At 38.7% G+C, this 19233-nt stretch overlaps 1 protein-coding gene across 8 annotated transcripts in view; it reads left to right on the forward strand.

Annotated features, from left to right (window-relative positions):
• FIP1L1 (factor interacting with PAPOLA and CPSF1) overlaps nucleotides 1–19233 on the forward strand; it is an 84693-nt gene that overhangs the window by 33725 nt on the left and 31735 nt on the right. For all 8 annotated transcript variants that reach the window (XM_066387198.1, XM_066387199.1, XM_066387201.1 and 5 more), the window contains one exon: nucleotides 4021–4128. In XM_066387198.1, coding sequence (XP_066243295.1) covers nucleotides 4021–4128 — 108 coding nt within the window. The remainder of the gene's footprint in view (nucleotides 1–4020; nucleotides 4129–19233) is intronic.

Here is a 19233-nt window from a genome sequence, read left to right on the forward strand (position 1 = left end):
CACCAACGCTCTGTCCACTGTGCCACCCAGCTAGAGCCTAGAGAGATTTCTTTTAAAGTAAAATTTTTCTGACTTTAGGGAGAAAACTGTAATGTCATTTAAGACATAATATAAGCCATAGATTTTGCCAATCATTACTTATATGAAAGTTCTTTTCTTTCCTTCTTGATTTAAGATTCAGTGTGGGATCATTTAATACAATTAACTTAATCTCTTTATTCTTTAATCTGAGACAGTGTCTCAAACATTCTTTGTATTTGTTGACATTGAATTTTGAAGAGTACAGTCCAATCGTTTTGTTGATACTTTCTTTTTATTAGATTCAGGTTTTGCTTTTGGTACATATATACTAAGTGAATGATGAAGTATCCTTCTCACTTTGTCACATTATTAGTGGTGATAACTTCAATCATTTATTTGTGGTAGTGTCCTTTGGATTTCTGCAGTTATTATGTTTCCCCTTTGTGTTTAATAAGTAATCTGAAGAGACTACCTACATATCCTGTTTTTCTTTTAATTTTAGTAGCTGTTGATGATTTTTGTTTTAATCGATTGTTAATATAATGGCTGCAAAATAGTGATTTTCTAACTCTGTTCTCTTATATTTATTAGTTGTCATTCTTTAAAATGAGCATTCCAATTTCCCCACCAACTTATTTATTATCAGATGAACTCATTGATTTTTATTTTGTGCATGAGAAGTATGTGTGGCTTATAAATATGGCTTATTTGTAATGTAGTATATGAACTATATATATTTGATTTATATATACTGTAACTGATATTCATGCTCAAATTGTTCCATATTTGGTCCATGGAAGCCCCTTCAAACTGGCTCCTGTGACCTTTTGACATGTCTCCTTTTTTTTTTTTTTTTTTTTTTAACAGAGAGAGAGAGAGAGAGAGAGAGAGAGGGCTAGCTAGGGACAGACAGACAGGAATGGAGAGAAATGAGAAGCATCAATCATCAGTTTTTTGTTGCAACACTTTAGTTGTTCATTGATTGCTTTCTCATATGTGCCTTGACTGTGAGACTTCAGCAGACTGAGTAACCCCTTGCTCGAGCCAGCGACCTTGGGTCCAAGCTGGTGAGCTTTGCTCAAACCAGATGAGCCTGCGCTCAAGCTGGCAACCTCGGGGTCTCGAACCTGGGTCCTCCGCATCCCAGTCCCATGCTCTATCCACTGCGCCACCTCCTGGTCAGGCCATTTTTTTTTTTTAAGAATTTTTTTACATTGGTGGAACATAAAAATGAGACTAAGAGACATGGACAAGAGTGTGGTGGTTACCAGGGGTGGGGGGAGGGAGGACAGGGGGAGAGTTAGGGGGAGGGGGAGGGGCACAGAGAACTAGATAGAGGATGGCGAAGGACAATCTGACTTTGGGCGAGGGGTATGCAACATAATCTAATGACAAAATAACCTAGACATGTTTTCTTTGAATATATGTACCCTGATTTATTAATGTCATCCCATTACCATTAATAAAAATTCATTTAAAAAAAACAAAACACTTCAATATCAAACCCCCAAAAAAAAAAAAAAAAAAAAAAGAATTTTTTTACTTTTTGGCACAGCCAGATGTTTTCAGGCTTATCTTGTACTTTCCCTGTCCCTTCCCTGCTGTCCCAGTAGAGCCTAAGCTCTGTGTCTATCAGGCATCCCTGATTCGACTTCCCTGTGCAGTGGGACGTTCTTGCTGCTATATCAGCAGGCTGGCAGCCTCTTTGAAACTACTCTTGAGGTGGCTGTGCGGCTTCTACTTATCAGTGCCGACACTAACTGCCACTGGAGGAAAGACACAAGACCGACACACAAAGTTAGTTGCAAGAATCACACAGGCAGTTTATTACTCACAAATCCTTTTGGCGTGCCTGGTTACAGTTTAAGGGGGCCCGGTCGGCGTGCTCCTCTCAGCTGTCCTTGGTCAGAGCTCGGAGCAGCGTAGAGACAGTCCATGTTCACATTGGAGTTTGGGTGACTACCTCAGCAGGGGGCCCCACAGCTTTAGTATCTTTTCTGGCCTACACCTTCTAACAGGTGTCAATTTATAGGGTTATCACCTTAAACCACCTTTTTGGGAGTTCCTTGCAGGGAGCCCTTTTTATGTTAATCTACTGAAATGTTACATCAAGCCATTTTTAAGATGTTCCTAGGGAAGCTTCTTGTTTATGTTAAGTTACAGAGTTATGACACCAAGCCACTTCTTATTTATGTATAACTTCACACACAGACTAACTGGGCCCTGCTCGAAAGTCAGAGTCTGTTTATCACATCTGCACATATAATTCCTATCCAGATGGCATAACTTTATTTAATTTCCTTAATTAATTTTAATACTATATCTTAATTACTTTTATATATCTTCCATATTTTTTTATATTTCTATATATTTAACTACTATAACATTATATTACTACAACACCTGGAAGCATCCATTTCTTGAAGGCACTCTGATGACTTTTAGTGGGAAATAGTAATTAGAAACCAAGATCTTGGCACTAATTAGGCTCATTGGTACTGTTCAATTTATAAGTTTTAATTATTCAATCTTCATGTTTCTTTTTCAGTTTGACATCACGATGTTCTACTTTCCTTTCTCTATTCCATATTGTATCCTCCTTTTCCATAGAGAAAACCTAGTTCCCAAGAACTTCAATATTTCTCATTTGCTTCATTTTATAATATACAGAAAATACATTAGAGCTGCTACACCTACAATTACAAAAAACCTTTTGGGGTTCAAGATATCTTTGCAATTCTTTTTTTTAGACTGAGAATATGTAGTCAACATATTGTATTTGAATGTTTTCTTCAGAATAATTATATTAATCATTTAAAATATAATTTGATCTGTAGCTTCTATTTGTATTCAGTATAAGCATTTCTTTTCCTCTTTGCTTATTCACATAATTATTTTTCACATACATAAAACATTTAACATAGATCCAAAGACAAGCTATACAATGTGTACTTAGATTTGTCTCTTTTCCCAGGTTTTTTTTCTCTCTTTTAATAACCAATTTCATTTATTTTTTTAAATTTATTTTTATTTTTTTTATTTAAGTGAGAGGATGAAAGATAGACTCCTTCATGTGCCCTGACTGGGATTCACTCAGCAACCCTTGCCTGGGGCCAATATTCTACCCATTTGGAGGCCATGCTGGCAACTGAGCTATTTTTAGCACCTGAGACAGAAGCTCCAGGGAGCCATCCGCAGTGCCTGGGCCAGCATGCTAAAATCAGCTGAGCCATGGCTGTGGGAAGAGAAGAGAGAGAAAGAGAAAAAAGGAGGGGGAGAAGCAGATGGTCACCTCTCCTGTGTGCCCAGACTGGAAATCAAACCCAAGACTGCCACATGCCCTGTTGACGCTCTGCCACTGAGCCAACTTGCCAGAGCCATTTCATTTCATTTAGGTTTCTGGTTTGTGCTTCTGTTTGTTTTTTTTTTATATATATAAATAAGTAGATAATAAATATATATTTTTTTAGAATTTTACTTTGAAAGTTCTATTATTTTGAAATGAATTTTTATGAAATATTTACTTAGTATAGGTTTTTGTTAAACAAATCAGAGTACTACTGTTAAGTGGTTACCCTAACAATACTTATACCTATTATTGAAGGAAATAGGGAAAGAAATGCCAAAATTTTGAATAAGTTTTTATGAAACTGCAGAAATTAATGTTGTTAATTCATACAAGCTCAGAAATTTATTTCTTGGTAATATAACCTGAATAAAACCTTGACTTTTATTTCTGCATTTTGACGTGATACCATCTATGTTGAAAAATATTCTAAAAATATTTTAGAGTTCACAAAATGTTGGTAACACATCTATATTTAAATGCCACTAGCTGTCTTAGTACCACAGCAAATATTTTGTGATTTGAAGAGAATGATACTATAGAAACATGATAAAGGATTTTAGAAAAAGCATGTCAAGGGGGAAAAAACAAAACAAGGGGTGGGTCAGAGGCAACAATATATAAGAAAAAACACAGAAAATTTATCTTGCCAGAAACAGCACCTCTTCCCAGTCTCAGACAAGCTCCGCCTCCAGAAAAGCCAATTCCAGCGTTGGGAAGTGGCAGGATCGATATGGGAGAGCCGAGTCGCCTGATCTAAGGTAAGGCTGCTTTCAAACATTGGGTACTCCCTGATGTTCAGGTAAAACGTCAGTGTTGTTTTGTTTTGTTAGTAAGATAATACATTTTAATTAGACTTTGCTATATTTTTACCCCCAAATTAGGATTTTGAGTATAGTATTAAAGGTTTAAGTTACTTTATAAATCAGGTCTTATCACCTAATGTCATGCTTCTTATCTCTCCAGCCTTTTATCATATAATATAAATTGCATAGAACCATGCAAATGGCTTCTCAATCAGTATTTTTTTCTTCCCCCTTGCTGCAGGTTTAATTATTCTTTTTTATACTACAACTTACTTAAAAATCTCTGGGTGCTTTTCACTATTTGCTTAAGAAAATTTAAATTCTGAGTCAGTATGTAGCACTCACAAAATTGGACTTCACTGATTGTTTCCAATCTTTACATCCCACTGCAGTGCATGAACCTGCCATTTCCTAAGTGGGTCTACCAGCTGACCTAGGAAGTGCTATTTCCCTTATCGTTGCTATGCTTTTATGCATGATTCACCCTTCATAGAATTTTGGTTTGTGTTCTAAATCTTACAAAGTATACAGTCTTGGATGTGTATTGTAAACTCTCGAAGCCTATAAAATGGGAATAATAATTTCTACCCTAAGGGATGTAGCGAGAAGCAAGTATGTTAGGGTAAGTAAGTGCAATGGCAACAGTCATCAGTCTAAGCAGTTATATTTTGCTTGACTTAGAAGTATAGACTAAGATACCTTCGTAATTTACCATTTGAAGTTTTATACAATGATGGTATATTTGGAATGGGAGAACTTTATGTTTTTGTTATAGAATTTTAAGCTTTCTTCCTGGGCAGCTTGATGTTATATGCTTTTAATTATTTTCATTTATAGACTTTTCCATATATAAATTATGCTCAGATGTCTTTAAAAGAAAAGCAGGGGGACAAAACATCAGAATTTTATTGTTTTAGATTTTTTATTCTTTGGGGTCTTTATTATATAGGCCTTTACAAGTATTAGAAATTTCTAGGTAACTTGCTGTGATAGGATTTCTTGTTAGGAGAGAATAAATTAAGTCATTCTCAAAAATGGGTATATGTCTCAAAGTCAGAAATATTTTCACTTTTTAAAGGCTATCCAAAACTATAAGTACAGTAATTCATACAGATAGAAATGTATAGGGTGGGGCAAAAGTAGTTTTACAGTGTAAAACATTGATTGATCTTAGGGTTTGTTTTTTTTTTTTGTATTTTTTTTTTTTTTCTGAAGCTGGAAACGGGGAGAGACAGTCAGACAGACTCCCGCATGCGCCCGACCGGGATCCACCCGGCACACCCACCAGGGGCGACGCTTTGCCCACCAGGGGGCGATGCTCTGCCCCTCTGGGGCAACCAGAGCCACTCTAGCGCCTGGGGCAGAGGCCAAGGAGCCATCCCCAGCGCCTGGGCCATCTTTGCTCCAATGGAGCCTTGGCTGCAGGAGGGGAAGAGAGAGACAGAGAGGAAGGGGGGGGGGTGGAGAAGCAAATGGGCGCTTCTCCTATGTGCCCTGGCCGGGAATCGAACCCGGGTCCCCCGCACGCCAGGCCGACGCTCTACCGCTGAGCCAACCGGCCAGGGCCAGATCTTAGTTTTTAAAGCTAAAATTCTCCTTGAAGAACCAATAGAAATTTCAAGGGTTATTTTAAACAAAGAAAAGTTAGATCTGACAAGTGTGGAGCAGAGTCAGTGAATCTTTTCACCTTTAATACTTCTGTGGAACCCAAAAGTTTTTAACAACAGTGCTAATAGTATAATTTTTATATAACAATTAACTTTATTATTTTAGCACAGTGCATAAAGAAATACTGGATTTATATTTAATGTATTCAACAACATGGACAGCCTATTTACTGACCCTAAAAGGGCCAGACATTAAGAGTTTTCATTTTCATGATGCTTCTGTTGATAATAAATCAGTAACTATCTTTGTATATAAAGAATAACTACTTTCTGCCTGACCTGTGGTGGCACAGTGGATACAACTCAACCTGGAACACCGAGGTCACCAGTTCAAAACCCTGGATTTGCCCAATTAAGGCATATATGGAAAGCAACTATGAGTTGATGCTTCTCGCTCCTCCAACCCCCTTGCTTTTCTCCCTTTCTCTCTCCTCTCTGTAAAATCAATAAAGTCTTTTTTTTTTGCATTTTTCTGAAGCTGGAAACAGGGAGAGACAGTCAGACAGACTCCCGCATGCGCCTGACCGGGATCCACCCGGCACGCCCACCATGGGGCGACGCTCTGCCCACCAGGGGGCGATGCTCTGCCCATCCTGGGCGTCGCCATGTTGCGACCAGAGCCACTCTAGCGCCTGGGGCAGAGGCCACAGAGCCATCCCCAGCGCCCGGGCCATCTTTGCTCCAATGGAGCCTTGGCTGCGGGAGGGGAAGAGAGAGACAGAGAGGAAGGCGCGGCGGAGGGGTGGAGAAGCAAATGGGCACTTCTCCTGTGTGCCCTGGCCGGGAATCGAACCCGGGTCCTCCGCACGCTAGGCCAATAAAGTCTTTTTTTAAAAAAAACAAACTACTTTTTTTTTTTTTTTTTTTTTACAGGGACAGAGAGAGAGTCAGAGAGAGGGATAGATAGGGACAGACAAACAGGAAGGGAGAGAGATGAGAAGCATCAATCATCAGTTTTTCGTTGCGACACCTTAGTTCATTGATTTCTTTCTCATATGTGCCTTGACCGCGGGCGGGCCTTCAGCAGACCGAGCAACCCCTTGCTCTAGCCAACAACCTTGGGTCCAAGCTGGTGAGCTTTGCTCAAGCCAGATGAGCCTGCGCTCAAGCTGGCGAACTCGGGGTCTCGAACCTGGGTCCTCTGCATCCCAGTCCGACGCTCTAGCCACTGCGCCACCGCCTGGTCAGGCACAAACTACTTTCTTAACGTTGACCAGCAATTTTATGCAAAAGTTATGTCACCGGCTACTTTTTGTAATTGAGTATGAAAGTGAAACAATAAACGTCAGTATACTTTATTTATACTTAATGAATTTAAATGAAACTTTGTACATATCTGCTACATATTATATTTTATGCATATTATGTATTTTAGGGTTTTTTTTTTGTGTGGTATACTGTATAGCAGTAACCTACGTGTAATGGTACACAACGTGTCTCGCAAATATATCTGGTTTTGCTGGTTTCCTTTTGAAACACACACTTTACACGTTCTAGTTGGATTGAACATGACGAAGAAAGATTTTACAATATCCTTGATATGTATGTTTAAACTGCGAGCAGTTAGAAAATAGTCCAAGTTTAGACGGGTCGACACTCGTGATTGTTTTTGTTTACTGTTGTCTTGGAGTTTGCGTTCTCACGCCTGGAGGAGTGGGAAGAAAAGGAGCCCGCATGAGAATATAGAACGGGGTGCTGTTCATTGAACTTCAACCCTCAGAGTGAACAGTCACAAATACAATAATCCTTATTACCCTGAGTTTCAAAACTTGAAATAGCTAATGCAAGTGCAAACACAGGTTAACTCGTGAGCAGTCAACAATGTGTTAAATTTGCAGCTGTTTCATGGTATATTGATTAGGTTTGGTTTTGCACCTGTATGATTTTAGGACAGTTCCCTAAAATCTCTAGGCCTTTATTGCCACATTTGTAAAATGATAGGGCTGGCCTGTGTTATCTGGAAGGCTCTTTTTATCCTGAAATTCTTTATTTTCTGGCTAGTCCCTGATTTACATGAAAAATGAAATCTGAGAAATTAGGGAATTTGGCCAAAATTCGTGGCTAATTGAGAGGCAAAGTCATGGCTAGAGTCCTACATTGTCTTCATTTCATATCTCCAGTTTAGGAAAGTTGACTTGCATTAGCCAAGATATAGAATTACTTTAAAAATCCATTATTTTTAATGTAATTTTAAACTTTGTGGTTTTGTGGGATTTTTTGCTAATATTATTTTAACATCAGGAATTTCTTCTTTATCAGTCATTTGACTTAGGATTTTTTATTTAAAATAGTTGTTTTTGATACAATAATTTATTTCTTGAAAAGAGATGACTAGTTTACAGGGAAAATATTAGTTCTCATATCTGAAAATGATACATTTTAGTGTTTATGCTATGTAAACCTCCCCCTGCCCCCCCCCCCCCATCACCAAAACAGATGCTTTGGAAACCAGATTTTGTGATTAGTTTCAAGGAATGTAGGTAGTATGATTTTTTTTTTCTTTTGAGAGAGGCAGGGAGAGAAAGACAGGAACATGCAGCTGCTCCTGTATGTGCCCCAACCAGAGTCCACCTGGCATCCTCTGCACTGCAGGATGACACTCCAACCAACTGAACTGTCCAGCCAGGGGCTTTTTTTTGTTTGTTTGTTTGTTTTTGTTTTTTTTTGTTTTTTTAGTTTTTCTAGTTTTATTTCTTTTAGAGTATTTAAGGGTGCTCATAATTCCAAACTCTGATGACAGTCTTTGAAGTCTTTGCCAATCTGATAAAACCATGCAGTATAAATTTTCATATAATTTACATATCTTTTTTTTTTTAATAAATTTTTATTTTAATGGGGTGACATCAATAAATCAGGGTACATACATTCAAAGAAAACATTTCCAGGTTATCTTGTCATTTAGTTCTGTTGCATACCCATCACCCGAAGAGAGATCGTCCTCCACCACCCTCCATCCAGTTCTCTCTGTACCCCTACCCCTCCCCCTCCCCCTCTCCCTCCTTCCCTCCCCCCACCCCCCGTAACCACCACACTCCCGTCCATGCCTCTTAGTCCCGCTTTTATGTCCCACCAATGTATGGAATCCTGCAGTTCCTGTTTTTTTCTGATTCACTTATTTCACCCCGCACAATGCTACCAAGACTCCACCATTCTGCTGTAAGTGATCCGATATCATCATTTTTCCTAGCTGAATAGTATACCATGGTGTATATGTGCCCCATATTCTTCATCCAGTCCTCTATTTTTTTTTACAGTGATTAAAAGCCTTTAAGCAAACTCTTGGCCAATACAGCAAGAATCCATAAAAGAGTAGTGTCCTTAACATGTTCACCAAGTCCAAGTTGGCCCCATCACCATGCCAGATCCCTGAAAAATGCAACCCAACCACAGTTCAGTCTGTTAGGAGCTGTCACAGGGAGCAGGAGTCCAGGAAAGTTCCCCACAGGAAAAGTCCGCATGGCACTGGAATTGTTGTCACCTTTCTATACTTTGCAGCTCATGTCCAAGTCCCAATGACCGCTGCGTCTAGCTGGTAATGATTCAGGTAGACTGGAAAAAGCCATTTGCAGCATGCGTGGATATGGAGCTTCTGTTCTCCTCTGCCTGGAGAGATGAGACCAGGTTGCTTTTCCCTGGAGCTCTGTGACTGTGGCCTGGTAAAGAGAACCTTGGGATACACTAAGCTGGGTGGCAAAGGTAAATTCATAATACAAGTTGGCAAAAGGAGGAAAGAGAGCTCTAAATTAGGAGTAGGTCCCAGCCTGAAATATGAGTGGGACATTGAGGTAGGAGGGATAAAGGAAACTATATATTAAGCAAAGCAGCAGAAAATAGGACTATCAACCCCCACAACAGAGATCTTTGAGGGAAGAATAAAAAACCTGACTATTCAGGCAAAACATAGTTAAGTGGCCCTTGTGCGAATGAGATCAGTTTACCTGCTTCTTGGAAGAAATACCCTAGGCTCGTCCACAGTGTCGTAGATGGGGCCGACGGCCCTGGGCACCTTCAGCCTCAGTGGCAAACCCCAGCTTTCTGGGCAAGGTTAGGTCATAGGTGGCTGGAGCAGGATTGGAAGAGACTGAACCCTCCCTTAGAGGAGCGAGGGGGAAGCCCACCTTCCAGTGTCCCTGTTTCCTCACAGCAGAGGCGTGTAAGCCTGGCAGGCTTTAGCTCAATGACCTTCCTTTCCACTATTGAAGCAGGACCCAGATGGCATCCTATGAGACCCCTTTGGGACGTTGGAGCCTTTAAGGGTGTATCCTAAAAGCTGGTAGTTCCCCTGATCTCTATTGGGCTTTTTCTGCCTCTAGGTATCTTAAAAGCCATTCTCAGAAGATCTCTCTGAGGGGTTTGAGGATTCCCATCCGCCTATATAAATCTTTTCCATATATCTGGAGCTATTTGGAAAAAAGAACAGTGTTATTAGCTAGAATTAATAAAGAAGGTAGTAGTTTGCAGGCGAAAAAGATTTGGTGTCTCCTGTTCATCAGCATTCAAAAGAAATGTAAATTATTATTTTTTTTTAAGTAAAAAGCATGATATGGTAGACCCGTCGGAGTCATTGGCCTGGTGTGCAGGATTCCCGGGTTCGATTCCTGGCCAGAGCACACAGGAGAAGCGCCCATCTACCTCTCCACCCCTCCCCTCTCCTTCCTCTCTGTCTCTCTCTTCCTCTCCCGCAGCCAAGGCTCCACTGGAGCAATGCCACCCTGGGCACTAAGGATGGCCCCATGGCCTCCGCCCCAGTCGCTAGAATGGCTCCGGTTGTAACAGAGCAACACCCCAGATGGGCAGAGCATTCCCCCCTGGTAGGCATGCCAGGTGGATCCCAGTCAGGCGCATGCAGGAGTCTGTCTGACTGCCTCCCCATCCCCATCCTCAGAAAAATACAAAAAATAAATAAATAAAAGAAAAAATACTAAAAAAAAAGGGGGGGGGCATTCCCTTGTGCTAAAGCTCCAGGGCACATGGAGTGAGCTTGAGTATGTGCTATGAAACATGGAGCTCTATGTTGATATATAAGTCTTTGAAGAAGGAGGAGCTGCTGAAATAGTTTATCAGCATTTGTCCCTAAGACAGCAGTCTTTATAGTGGAAACACCATAAGTAAATATTTGCTGTCTGTCTATAGATTAAGGGGGGAATATGGCAAATGCTGAAAAGCCATGATCTTGGTGCCCCTCCCCTCCCCCAACCCCCTCCCTCTCCTCCCCCCACCCTGTAACCCCAACACTGTTGTTCATGTCTCTGAGTCTCATCTTTATGTCCCACCTATGTATGGAAACATAGTTCTTAGTTTTTTCTGATTTACTTCTTTCACTCAGTATAATGTTATCAAGGCCCATCCATGTTGTTGTAAAAGATCCTATGTCGTCATTTCTTATGGCTGAGTAGTACTCCATAGTATATATATACCAAAGCTTTTTAATCCACTCGTCCTCTGATGGACACTTGGGCTGTTTCCAGATCCTTGCTATTGTGAACAATGCTGCCATAAACATGGGGGTGCATTTCTTCTTTTCAGACAGTGCTATGGTGTTCTTGGGGTATATTCCTAACAGTGGGATAGCTGGGTCAAAAGGCAGTTCGATTTTTAATTTCTTGAGGAATCTCCATACTGTTTTCCACAGTGGCTGCACCAGTCTGCATTCCCACCAGCAGTGCAGGAGGGTTCCCTTTTGGCTTTTTTTTTTTTTAATTGATTAATTTTTAGAGATGGGAGGGGGAAGGGAAGTATTCCTTTGAAGTATTACTTAAGTCTCTGTAAAGAGCAATTAAACAGTGGTTGAGATCCTTTTCTTAAGTTACTGTATTTGTTTGAGATGCAAACTTATACTTGTGCCTCTTAAGTTATTTAAAACTGTTCTCAAAGTTTATTTAATAGTGCTTTTTGAGCTAACTGTGTACATACAATGGCATTTTATTGGTGCAGGTTTGTGTTATAAGTTCAGTTTTGTAACTTATAGTCACTAAGAAGATTGCACTAATTTTAATGAAGTAAGAAAATTGAAATTGGTAATGTCGATGATTACTATGCTTAAACTAATGTTCAGTTTATTTCTCTTTTGTTTCCATTTTATAATATTTAATTCTGTTTCTCTTAGGTAATTAGTTGTAGATTCTATGTTGTTTTTTTAAACTTGTTTATCAATGTCTGCTTTTTAACTGATTCAGGCTCTTGAAAGAGGAGTAGTAAAATTGTTTTTCAGTGTAGAACCACTAAAATATTTAAACCTGCTTGCTTTCTTAAAATAAACAAACATAAAACTTATAGTAATAAAACTAGATGTTGAATGAACATTGCATCTAAAAGAGAACTTTTCATTTGTTCTTGCACTACTTACTACTATGTCTTGATGAAATAATGTACCAAAAAGATGTGCCTGTACCTTCATGGCATTTGATTGAGGACTGTACATGTTTCTGTATTGTGTAGCTTGTAAGATTTATGTGATTAGACACATGAAGGCCTTTGTTTATTAATTTATTTTTTAATTAAATGTTATTGGGGTGATGCTGGTTTCAGGTGGTCAATACTATCACACATTGCTGTTTACCATATTTATTGTGTGTTCACTGCCCCCCACAGTCAAGTGTTTGTCCATCACCATTTATTGCCCCCATACCCTCCTTCATCCCTCCCCTTGGCAATCACCACACTGAAAACCTTTATTAAAAAAAATCACTGTTGCCTGACTGCCTGACCTGTGGTGGCTCAGTGGATAAAGCATCGATCGACCTGGAATACTGAGGTTGCTGGCTCGAAATCCTGGGCTTTCCTGGTCAGGGCACATACGGGAAGCAACTACTACAAGGTGATGCTTCCCTCTCCTCCCTCGCCCTTTCTCTCTCTGTCTCTCCCTTTAAAACCAGTAAATAAAATCTTTAAAATAAATTTGCTGTAGAATATCTTTTCCTACCAATGATACATTTAAAAATGAAATTAAATATGACAGGCAATACTTTATTCCAAGCTCTGCAAAAAAGTGAGTACATTTGACTGTCCAGTGAACACATTTATGTATTTCAGTAAGTCAAATTTTATCATCTTTCACCGTTAGGTACTTGGGAGTTTTTATTTGTTTTTATTATAGCTTAAAAGTAAAGTCAGGCCCCAAATTAACTTAGAAAATACTTCTTGCTGAATAAGAGAAAGGTTTAGGAGTTGGTCTTACCTGAGCCTAAATCCTGATCCTGGCACTTCACTACACAAAAGAGCATCTTTCCATTTTCTGTGAAAATAAAACTAATTGGACTTACACCTTACTTGCAACCTACTGTGAATTAAATAATTTCTAAGCCTGTGAAAGCACCTATTGGAGAGCACCCAATCAGGGTTAGCTTCTTTTGGATCTCTGCACTCGTCATAGGCTTTCTCAGCCTTTTTAAACAAAGCACTGATAGAAAATCAATTATATGTTTTAAATTCTGTGATTTTAATTTTGGTCATACATTACTTTTCTAGACAGGAGTTGTGATGAATAGATCTTCATGTAAAAAATGGGACATACTAAGTTTTCTTATAAACTAGGTATACACTATAGAGTAAATTATTCTTGTGCTTTTGAAAGTTAAAAAAAATACAGAAGCAGTACTGTCAGTCCATAAAACTAAAAATCAATATAAAAATATGTGTATGTGATGAATGACATTCTTACCTTCATTATCAGACTTTGATGGTATGATTTTATATTAATATATATTTAGTAAGGGAGTTAAACATTGATTTTTATCAAGTACTTTAAGTTTTCCTAGAAGAGAGCAAATATATGTTTTTTTCTTGGGTATGTAGTCTTCAACTTTGACTAATATTGGAATTAGCGGGTGAGCTTCAAAATTGAATGATGCCGAGGCCCAAAAGAGACTCCCAGTTTAAATCGTCTGGAGTGTCCCCGGGCACTGGTATTCCTAAAATCTCCCTAGTGGATTACAGTATGCAGGCAAATTTGGGAACCACTGATTTAGAGACTAGATTCTGGGCTGGCATAAAGATTAAATTCAAATGTTAATTGAGCATCTTGGATTATAAAATAAAATTATTTAGCTATAACAAGAACTGACATTTTTATAGTATTTCACAGCCTCTCGGATCCCTTTCCTGTATATAATTCTCATTTAATTTATATTCTTTGTCTCTTTGAAAGTCTTTTTGTTGGTAACCACTATCAAAGGTGGATTGTACTTTTTTCTGTTGCAAACAGATTGATAATCTATTGCCAAATTGGAATCCTACACATAATATTCGCACATCCTTTCTCTGCTTACATTCTTCCCTCCATCTAAAATTCCTTCCCTTCTCATCCTATGTGTCTAAATCTATACTACGTTTTTCAAAGTTCATCTTTTTTCTAGGAGCTTTAAAAATGTTTTACCAGTTTTCGGTGCAGAATCGTTATAGCCATCTATTTAGATGTCTGAGTTACGTATTTATACCGACATCTGTCTTTAATTTAGGTGTATGAAATAGCTACATTCTAGGGTTTTTTTCCTCCTAGAGAATATACCCTAGAATATCTGTGTCCAGTTCTTAATAGAAGCCCTGATATGAGAAAACAACAATAGTATAGATTTCTGGAAGAATATGTGATTCATTTTTTTAGAATAGTGGTTCTGAACTGTCTTTAAAATAGTAACCCCTTTAGAAATTTTCTGCAAACTGTGGACTCTTGCCTGAAAAGTACATGCATACACATGTGTATATTTAGGTTCAGGGACCTCGTGATTTTTCTGTATCACATGTACTCTAGTTAAGACTCTTGCTCTAGCCTGACCTGTGGTGGCACAGTGAATAAAGTGTCGACTGGAACACTGAGGTCCCTGGTTTGAAACTCTGGGCTTGCCTGGTCGAGGCACTACGGGAAGCAACTGCTACAAGTTGATGCTTCCAGTTCCTCTCCCCTCTTTCTCTCTCTCTTTCCCTCTCCTCCCTTTCCCTCTCCCTCCTCTCCTCTCTCTAAAGATCAATAAGTAAAAAAGTCTAAAAAAACCCAGCACAACAAAAAAACTCTTGCTCTAAAATATAATTACATTCTTAGATCTAGCCTAACAGTTGTTAAGAGGGCTGTATACTCAGACCACATTATTTGCTTCCTGTTATTAAATAAATTACTTTTATTGCATTGTGCATTATTGTTATGCTTCACCCAGTATCAAGGAATATTTTGAGAAACAGCCCTGTTTTATTGTAGTAATAATATTGGAGACTTTTCTCCTATTTTAGTGTTTTCAAAGCATTAGATTGTAATCCATTAGTGGGATGTGAAGTCAGTTTGGTGGTTTTGACCACCAAATATTTCTTGGTTTTGTATTGTTTATTTTTCTTTTTCTGTTATACTTAAATATTTATAAAATTATATTTTATTTTAATATTACTTTTTTATAGTAAGTATTGTTTCATGAAATTAAGTTATTTATACAATATGTATGTATTAGATTGCTGTGCCAAGTATTTCTCTTTTTTTTTTTTTGTATTTTTCTGAAGCTGGAAACGGGGAGGCAGTCAGACAGACTCCCGCATGCGCCCGACAGGGATCCACCCGGCATGCTCACCAGGGGGCGATGCTCTGCCCATCCGGGGCATTGCTCTGTTGCAACCAGAGCCACTCTAGCGCCTGGGGCAGAGGCCAAGGAGCCATCCCCAGCGCCCTGGCCATCTTTTGCTGCAATGGAGCCTTGGCTGCGGGGGGGGGGGGGGGGGGGGAGAAGAGAGAGACAGAGAGGAAGGAGAGGGGGAGGGGTGGAGAAGCAGATGGGCGCCTCTCCTGTGTGCCCGGGCCAGGAATCGAACCCGGGACTTCCGCACACCAGGCCGACGCTCTACCACTGAGCCAACCGGCCAGGGCCTGTGCCAAGTATTTCTTAAAGAACTGTGTTTTATGGTCTAAAAAGTTGAAAAACTGTACTCTATCATACTTGCTCTTAAGGTGGACTTGGGTAAAAATTTTTGCTCTTTATTTTCATCTATAAAATAGGAAATAGTTGCTTCCTCATAGGGTTATTATGAGGAGTAAATACAGATGGTCTCCAACTTAGTAATGGTTTAGCTTCATGATTTTTTGACTTTATGATAGTGTGAAAGGGATATATAATTAGTGGAAACTATACTTTGAATTTTGAATTTTCGTCTTTAATGTCTTCCTGGGTTAGTGGTATGTGGCAACATACTCTCTCATTATGCTGGGCAGCAGCAGTGAGATGATTTTGCCCAACTGTAGGCAAATGTAGGTGTTCTGAACACACATAAGGTAGGCTAAGCTAAGCTTTGATACAATGTTCGGTAGGTTAGGTGCATTAAAAACATTTCAGTTTAACGATATTTTCAAGTTATGATGGGTTTATTATAATATAACACCATTGTAAGTCAAGGGGTGCCTGTGTATATAAAGTACTTAGAGCAGTACTTTTCTATCACATAGTAGAAGCTCAATAAATACCAGCTGTGGCTCTGGCCAGTTGGCTCAGTGGTAGAACGTCAAACTGGTGTGTGGAAGTCCCGAGTTCAATCCCCGGTCAGGGCCCACAGGAGAAGCTACTATCTGCTTCTCTTTACCTCCTCCTCCCCTTTATCTTTCTCTCTCTTGCTCCCCCTCCTACAGCCATAGCTAGAGGAGAAGGGGAGGAGAAGCAAATGGTAGCTTCTCCTATTAGAGTGTGTTGGCCCCGGCCACTGAGGATGGCTCTGTGGAGTCTCCGCCTCAGGTGTTAAGCAATAGCTCGGTGGCAAGCACGGCTTCCCCCATGGGCAGAACAGTAGCCTCAGATGGGGGTCGCCTTGTCCATGCAGGAGTCTATCTCCCCTCCTCTCAAATAAATAAAAATAAATAAACAACAGTATTTACCAGCTGTTGTTATTACCAGGAAAAGCAGTCTTCAGAGATAATGCTTTGTTTTTACACATTAAAAATTTTTGTTATTAATTAATGTCCTTTATTTTGGCTGTTAAAAAATAAGCTCAGAGATAAATTTATAACAAAAGATTAATAACTAACCTTTTGTTTTTCTCTTCCCTTGGCTCTGATTTTGTCACTTTAAAAATTTTCTGTTATATCTCTGTAAGCAGCCCTCATACCTTTCAGGAACATCAGAATCATCAGTATGGACATTTAAAAAATTATTTATTGATTTTAATGAGAGAGGAAGGGAGAGACAGAGACAGGAACATCAAGCTGCTCCTCCTATATGTGCCCTGACCAGGGATCGAACCAGCAACCTCTGTGCTTCGGGACTATGCTTCAACCAACCAAACTATCTGGCCAAGGCATGACATTTTAATTTAATTATAATATCATACGTTTTCATATTCATTTGTGCCAAGAGGAAAGGTAGAGGCTCTTATGAACATTCACTGCCTGTATTACACTGTAGATTAATGAAACTGTAGATATCACTGTGATTAGTTTGTGTCTTTCAGCTTTTTACTCCATGATTGAATCCAGTGTAGGGAAGAGAATTTTACTGATTTAGGGAGAGAAGGAGAAAAAGACAGGAACATCACTCTGTTCCCTTATGTGTCTTGACTGGGGATTGAACCTGCAACCTCTGCACTTCTGGATGCTGCTCTAACCAACTGAGCCATCCAGGCCAGGGAAAAGAATCTTGATAACTGTATTAGCTTTCTGTCTTAATGAACAAAATTTTAAACCTAACTAAACTTGTGCAATGTGGAAATCAATATTCTTTTCTGTAATGTGGCATCAGAAAACGTTGAATTCCATTATTCCTCTGTGTTAATATGTGCTTTTTTGTTACTTTAGTACTATATAAACTTATGTATTTGTCATAAGATGTTTCTAAACAAAATGCTAACCATCACAATTCTGATTAAGTTAAATTAACTTGTATGGTAAAAATGCCTGATCAAGGAGGTGTTATTTTTATGGAAATGTAAGGAGTTGAAAATTTCTGGACTCCTTCTAGAGATATGGATTTCTTAAGGATAATTTCTCATTTTTATGTTTTTAGAAGCACAGTATTTGCCATTTTGAATCTTTAGTAATTAAAGAATCCATTTAACATTGAAAAAAATAATTAGACTTCTCTGATCATATTTAAGATAAACTTTAAGAAATAAGCATTCCCATATGCTGAAGAGTTTTTGGAAGCAGAAGTTCTTAGAAATCCATGGTGAAAGGTTATAGGAATATTCCCTCCAGCACAAAAATTATAGTATTGTATGCAGCTTTAATTGTTGCCACTTTTAACAATTTGGAGAATTTGTAATCCAAATTTCAAATCCAAACAAATTTGTGAGACTAGTAATTCTTTATGGTAGTACATTTAAAAAGATGGAGAAAATCCAGCAATTAAGAATAGAGAAGAATGGAAAAGGAAATAGAAATGAAGATTTTTACAGTGAAGTCTATGTGACAGTAAATGGTGAGGGAAATCCTGGCCTCAGACACAAACCTTTTTATCTGTTGGAATCTGAAATGTGTGCATACATCGGAGGGCTAGTGGCATGTGCTTTGATGTGAAGTTTATAGTGGTCATAGTTTTATAATTATAAGTTTTGGAGAATAAATTGGAGCAATATTTATGTTAAAGGTATTGTATTTGGATTTTTTTATATTGAAGGTTAAGTAATATCGCTGTTGGTCTTTGAGATCATGAGGCAGCCTAGGAAGTCAATGACTCAGGCATAAAATCAGAAAGGCTTGAACTTTTTAAAAAATTGTATTAAATGTATAGAGTACAGAAGTCTTAAAATGGGGCCAAATGGTAAGTAGGAATTAATTGTGTAAAGACATTTCAAATGCCATTGTTTTTGTGATCATAAAATTATGGGATTTTTCAAGCTTGGCTTGAGACAAACTTGTCCCATTCCTTGATTTTCCAGAAGTCTTGTATTTCTCAAAGACCAGTTATCCTGCTGGAAGGCAGCATGACTCGAAGGAATCTGTAAGCTTTGGAATCAGACGCAGGCTTGAAAGTTAGTTTTGCCATGTAATTGTTACTGAGGTCAGTGATATCACTCGGGGCCCTAGCTTTATAATTTCTAACAATTACATGGTAGTTTTTTAGGTTAAGTGTTATTGTAAGGTTTAGGTAAAATATATATGCATTCAACAAATGGTAGCTGCTGTGTTTAGTCATGTTAGAAACCTTACTTGGATGACTGTGGAAGGATTAATGGTACTTTAGTTGTTTACTTTTATAAAGGTTGTTGTTTTGTTTTGTTTTTTACAGAGACAGAGAGTCAAAGAGAGGGATAGACAGGGACAGACAGACAGGAATGGAGAGATGAGAAGCATCAATTATTAGTTTTTCATTGTGCATTGCAACAGCTTATTTGTTCATTGATTGCTTTCTCATATGTGCCTTGACCGCGGGCCTTCAGCAGACCGAGTTAAACCCTTGCTTGAGACTAGTAGTTCTTGATGATAGTACATTTA

This window comes from Saccopteryx leptura, chromosome 5 (genome assembly GCF_036850995.1).
Source record: "Saccopteryx leptura isolate mSacLep1 chromosome 5, mSacLep1_pri_phased_curated, whole genome shotgun sequence".
In the NCBI taxonomy this organism is placed as follows: domain Eukaryota; kingdom Metazoa; phylum Chordata; class Mammalia; order Chiroptera; family Emballonuridae; genus Saccopteryx; species Saccopteryx leptura.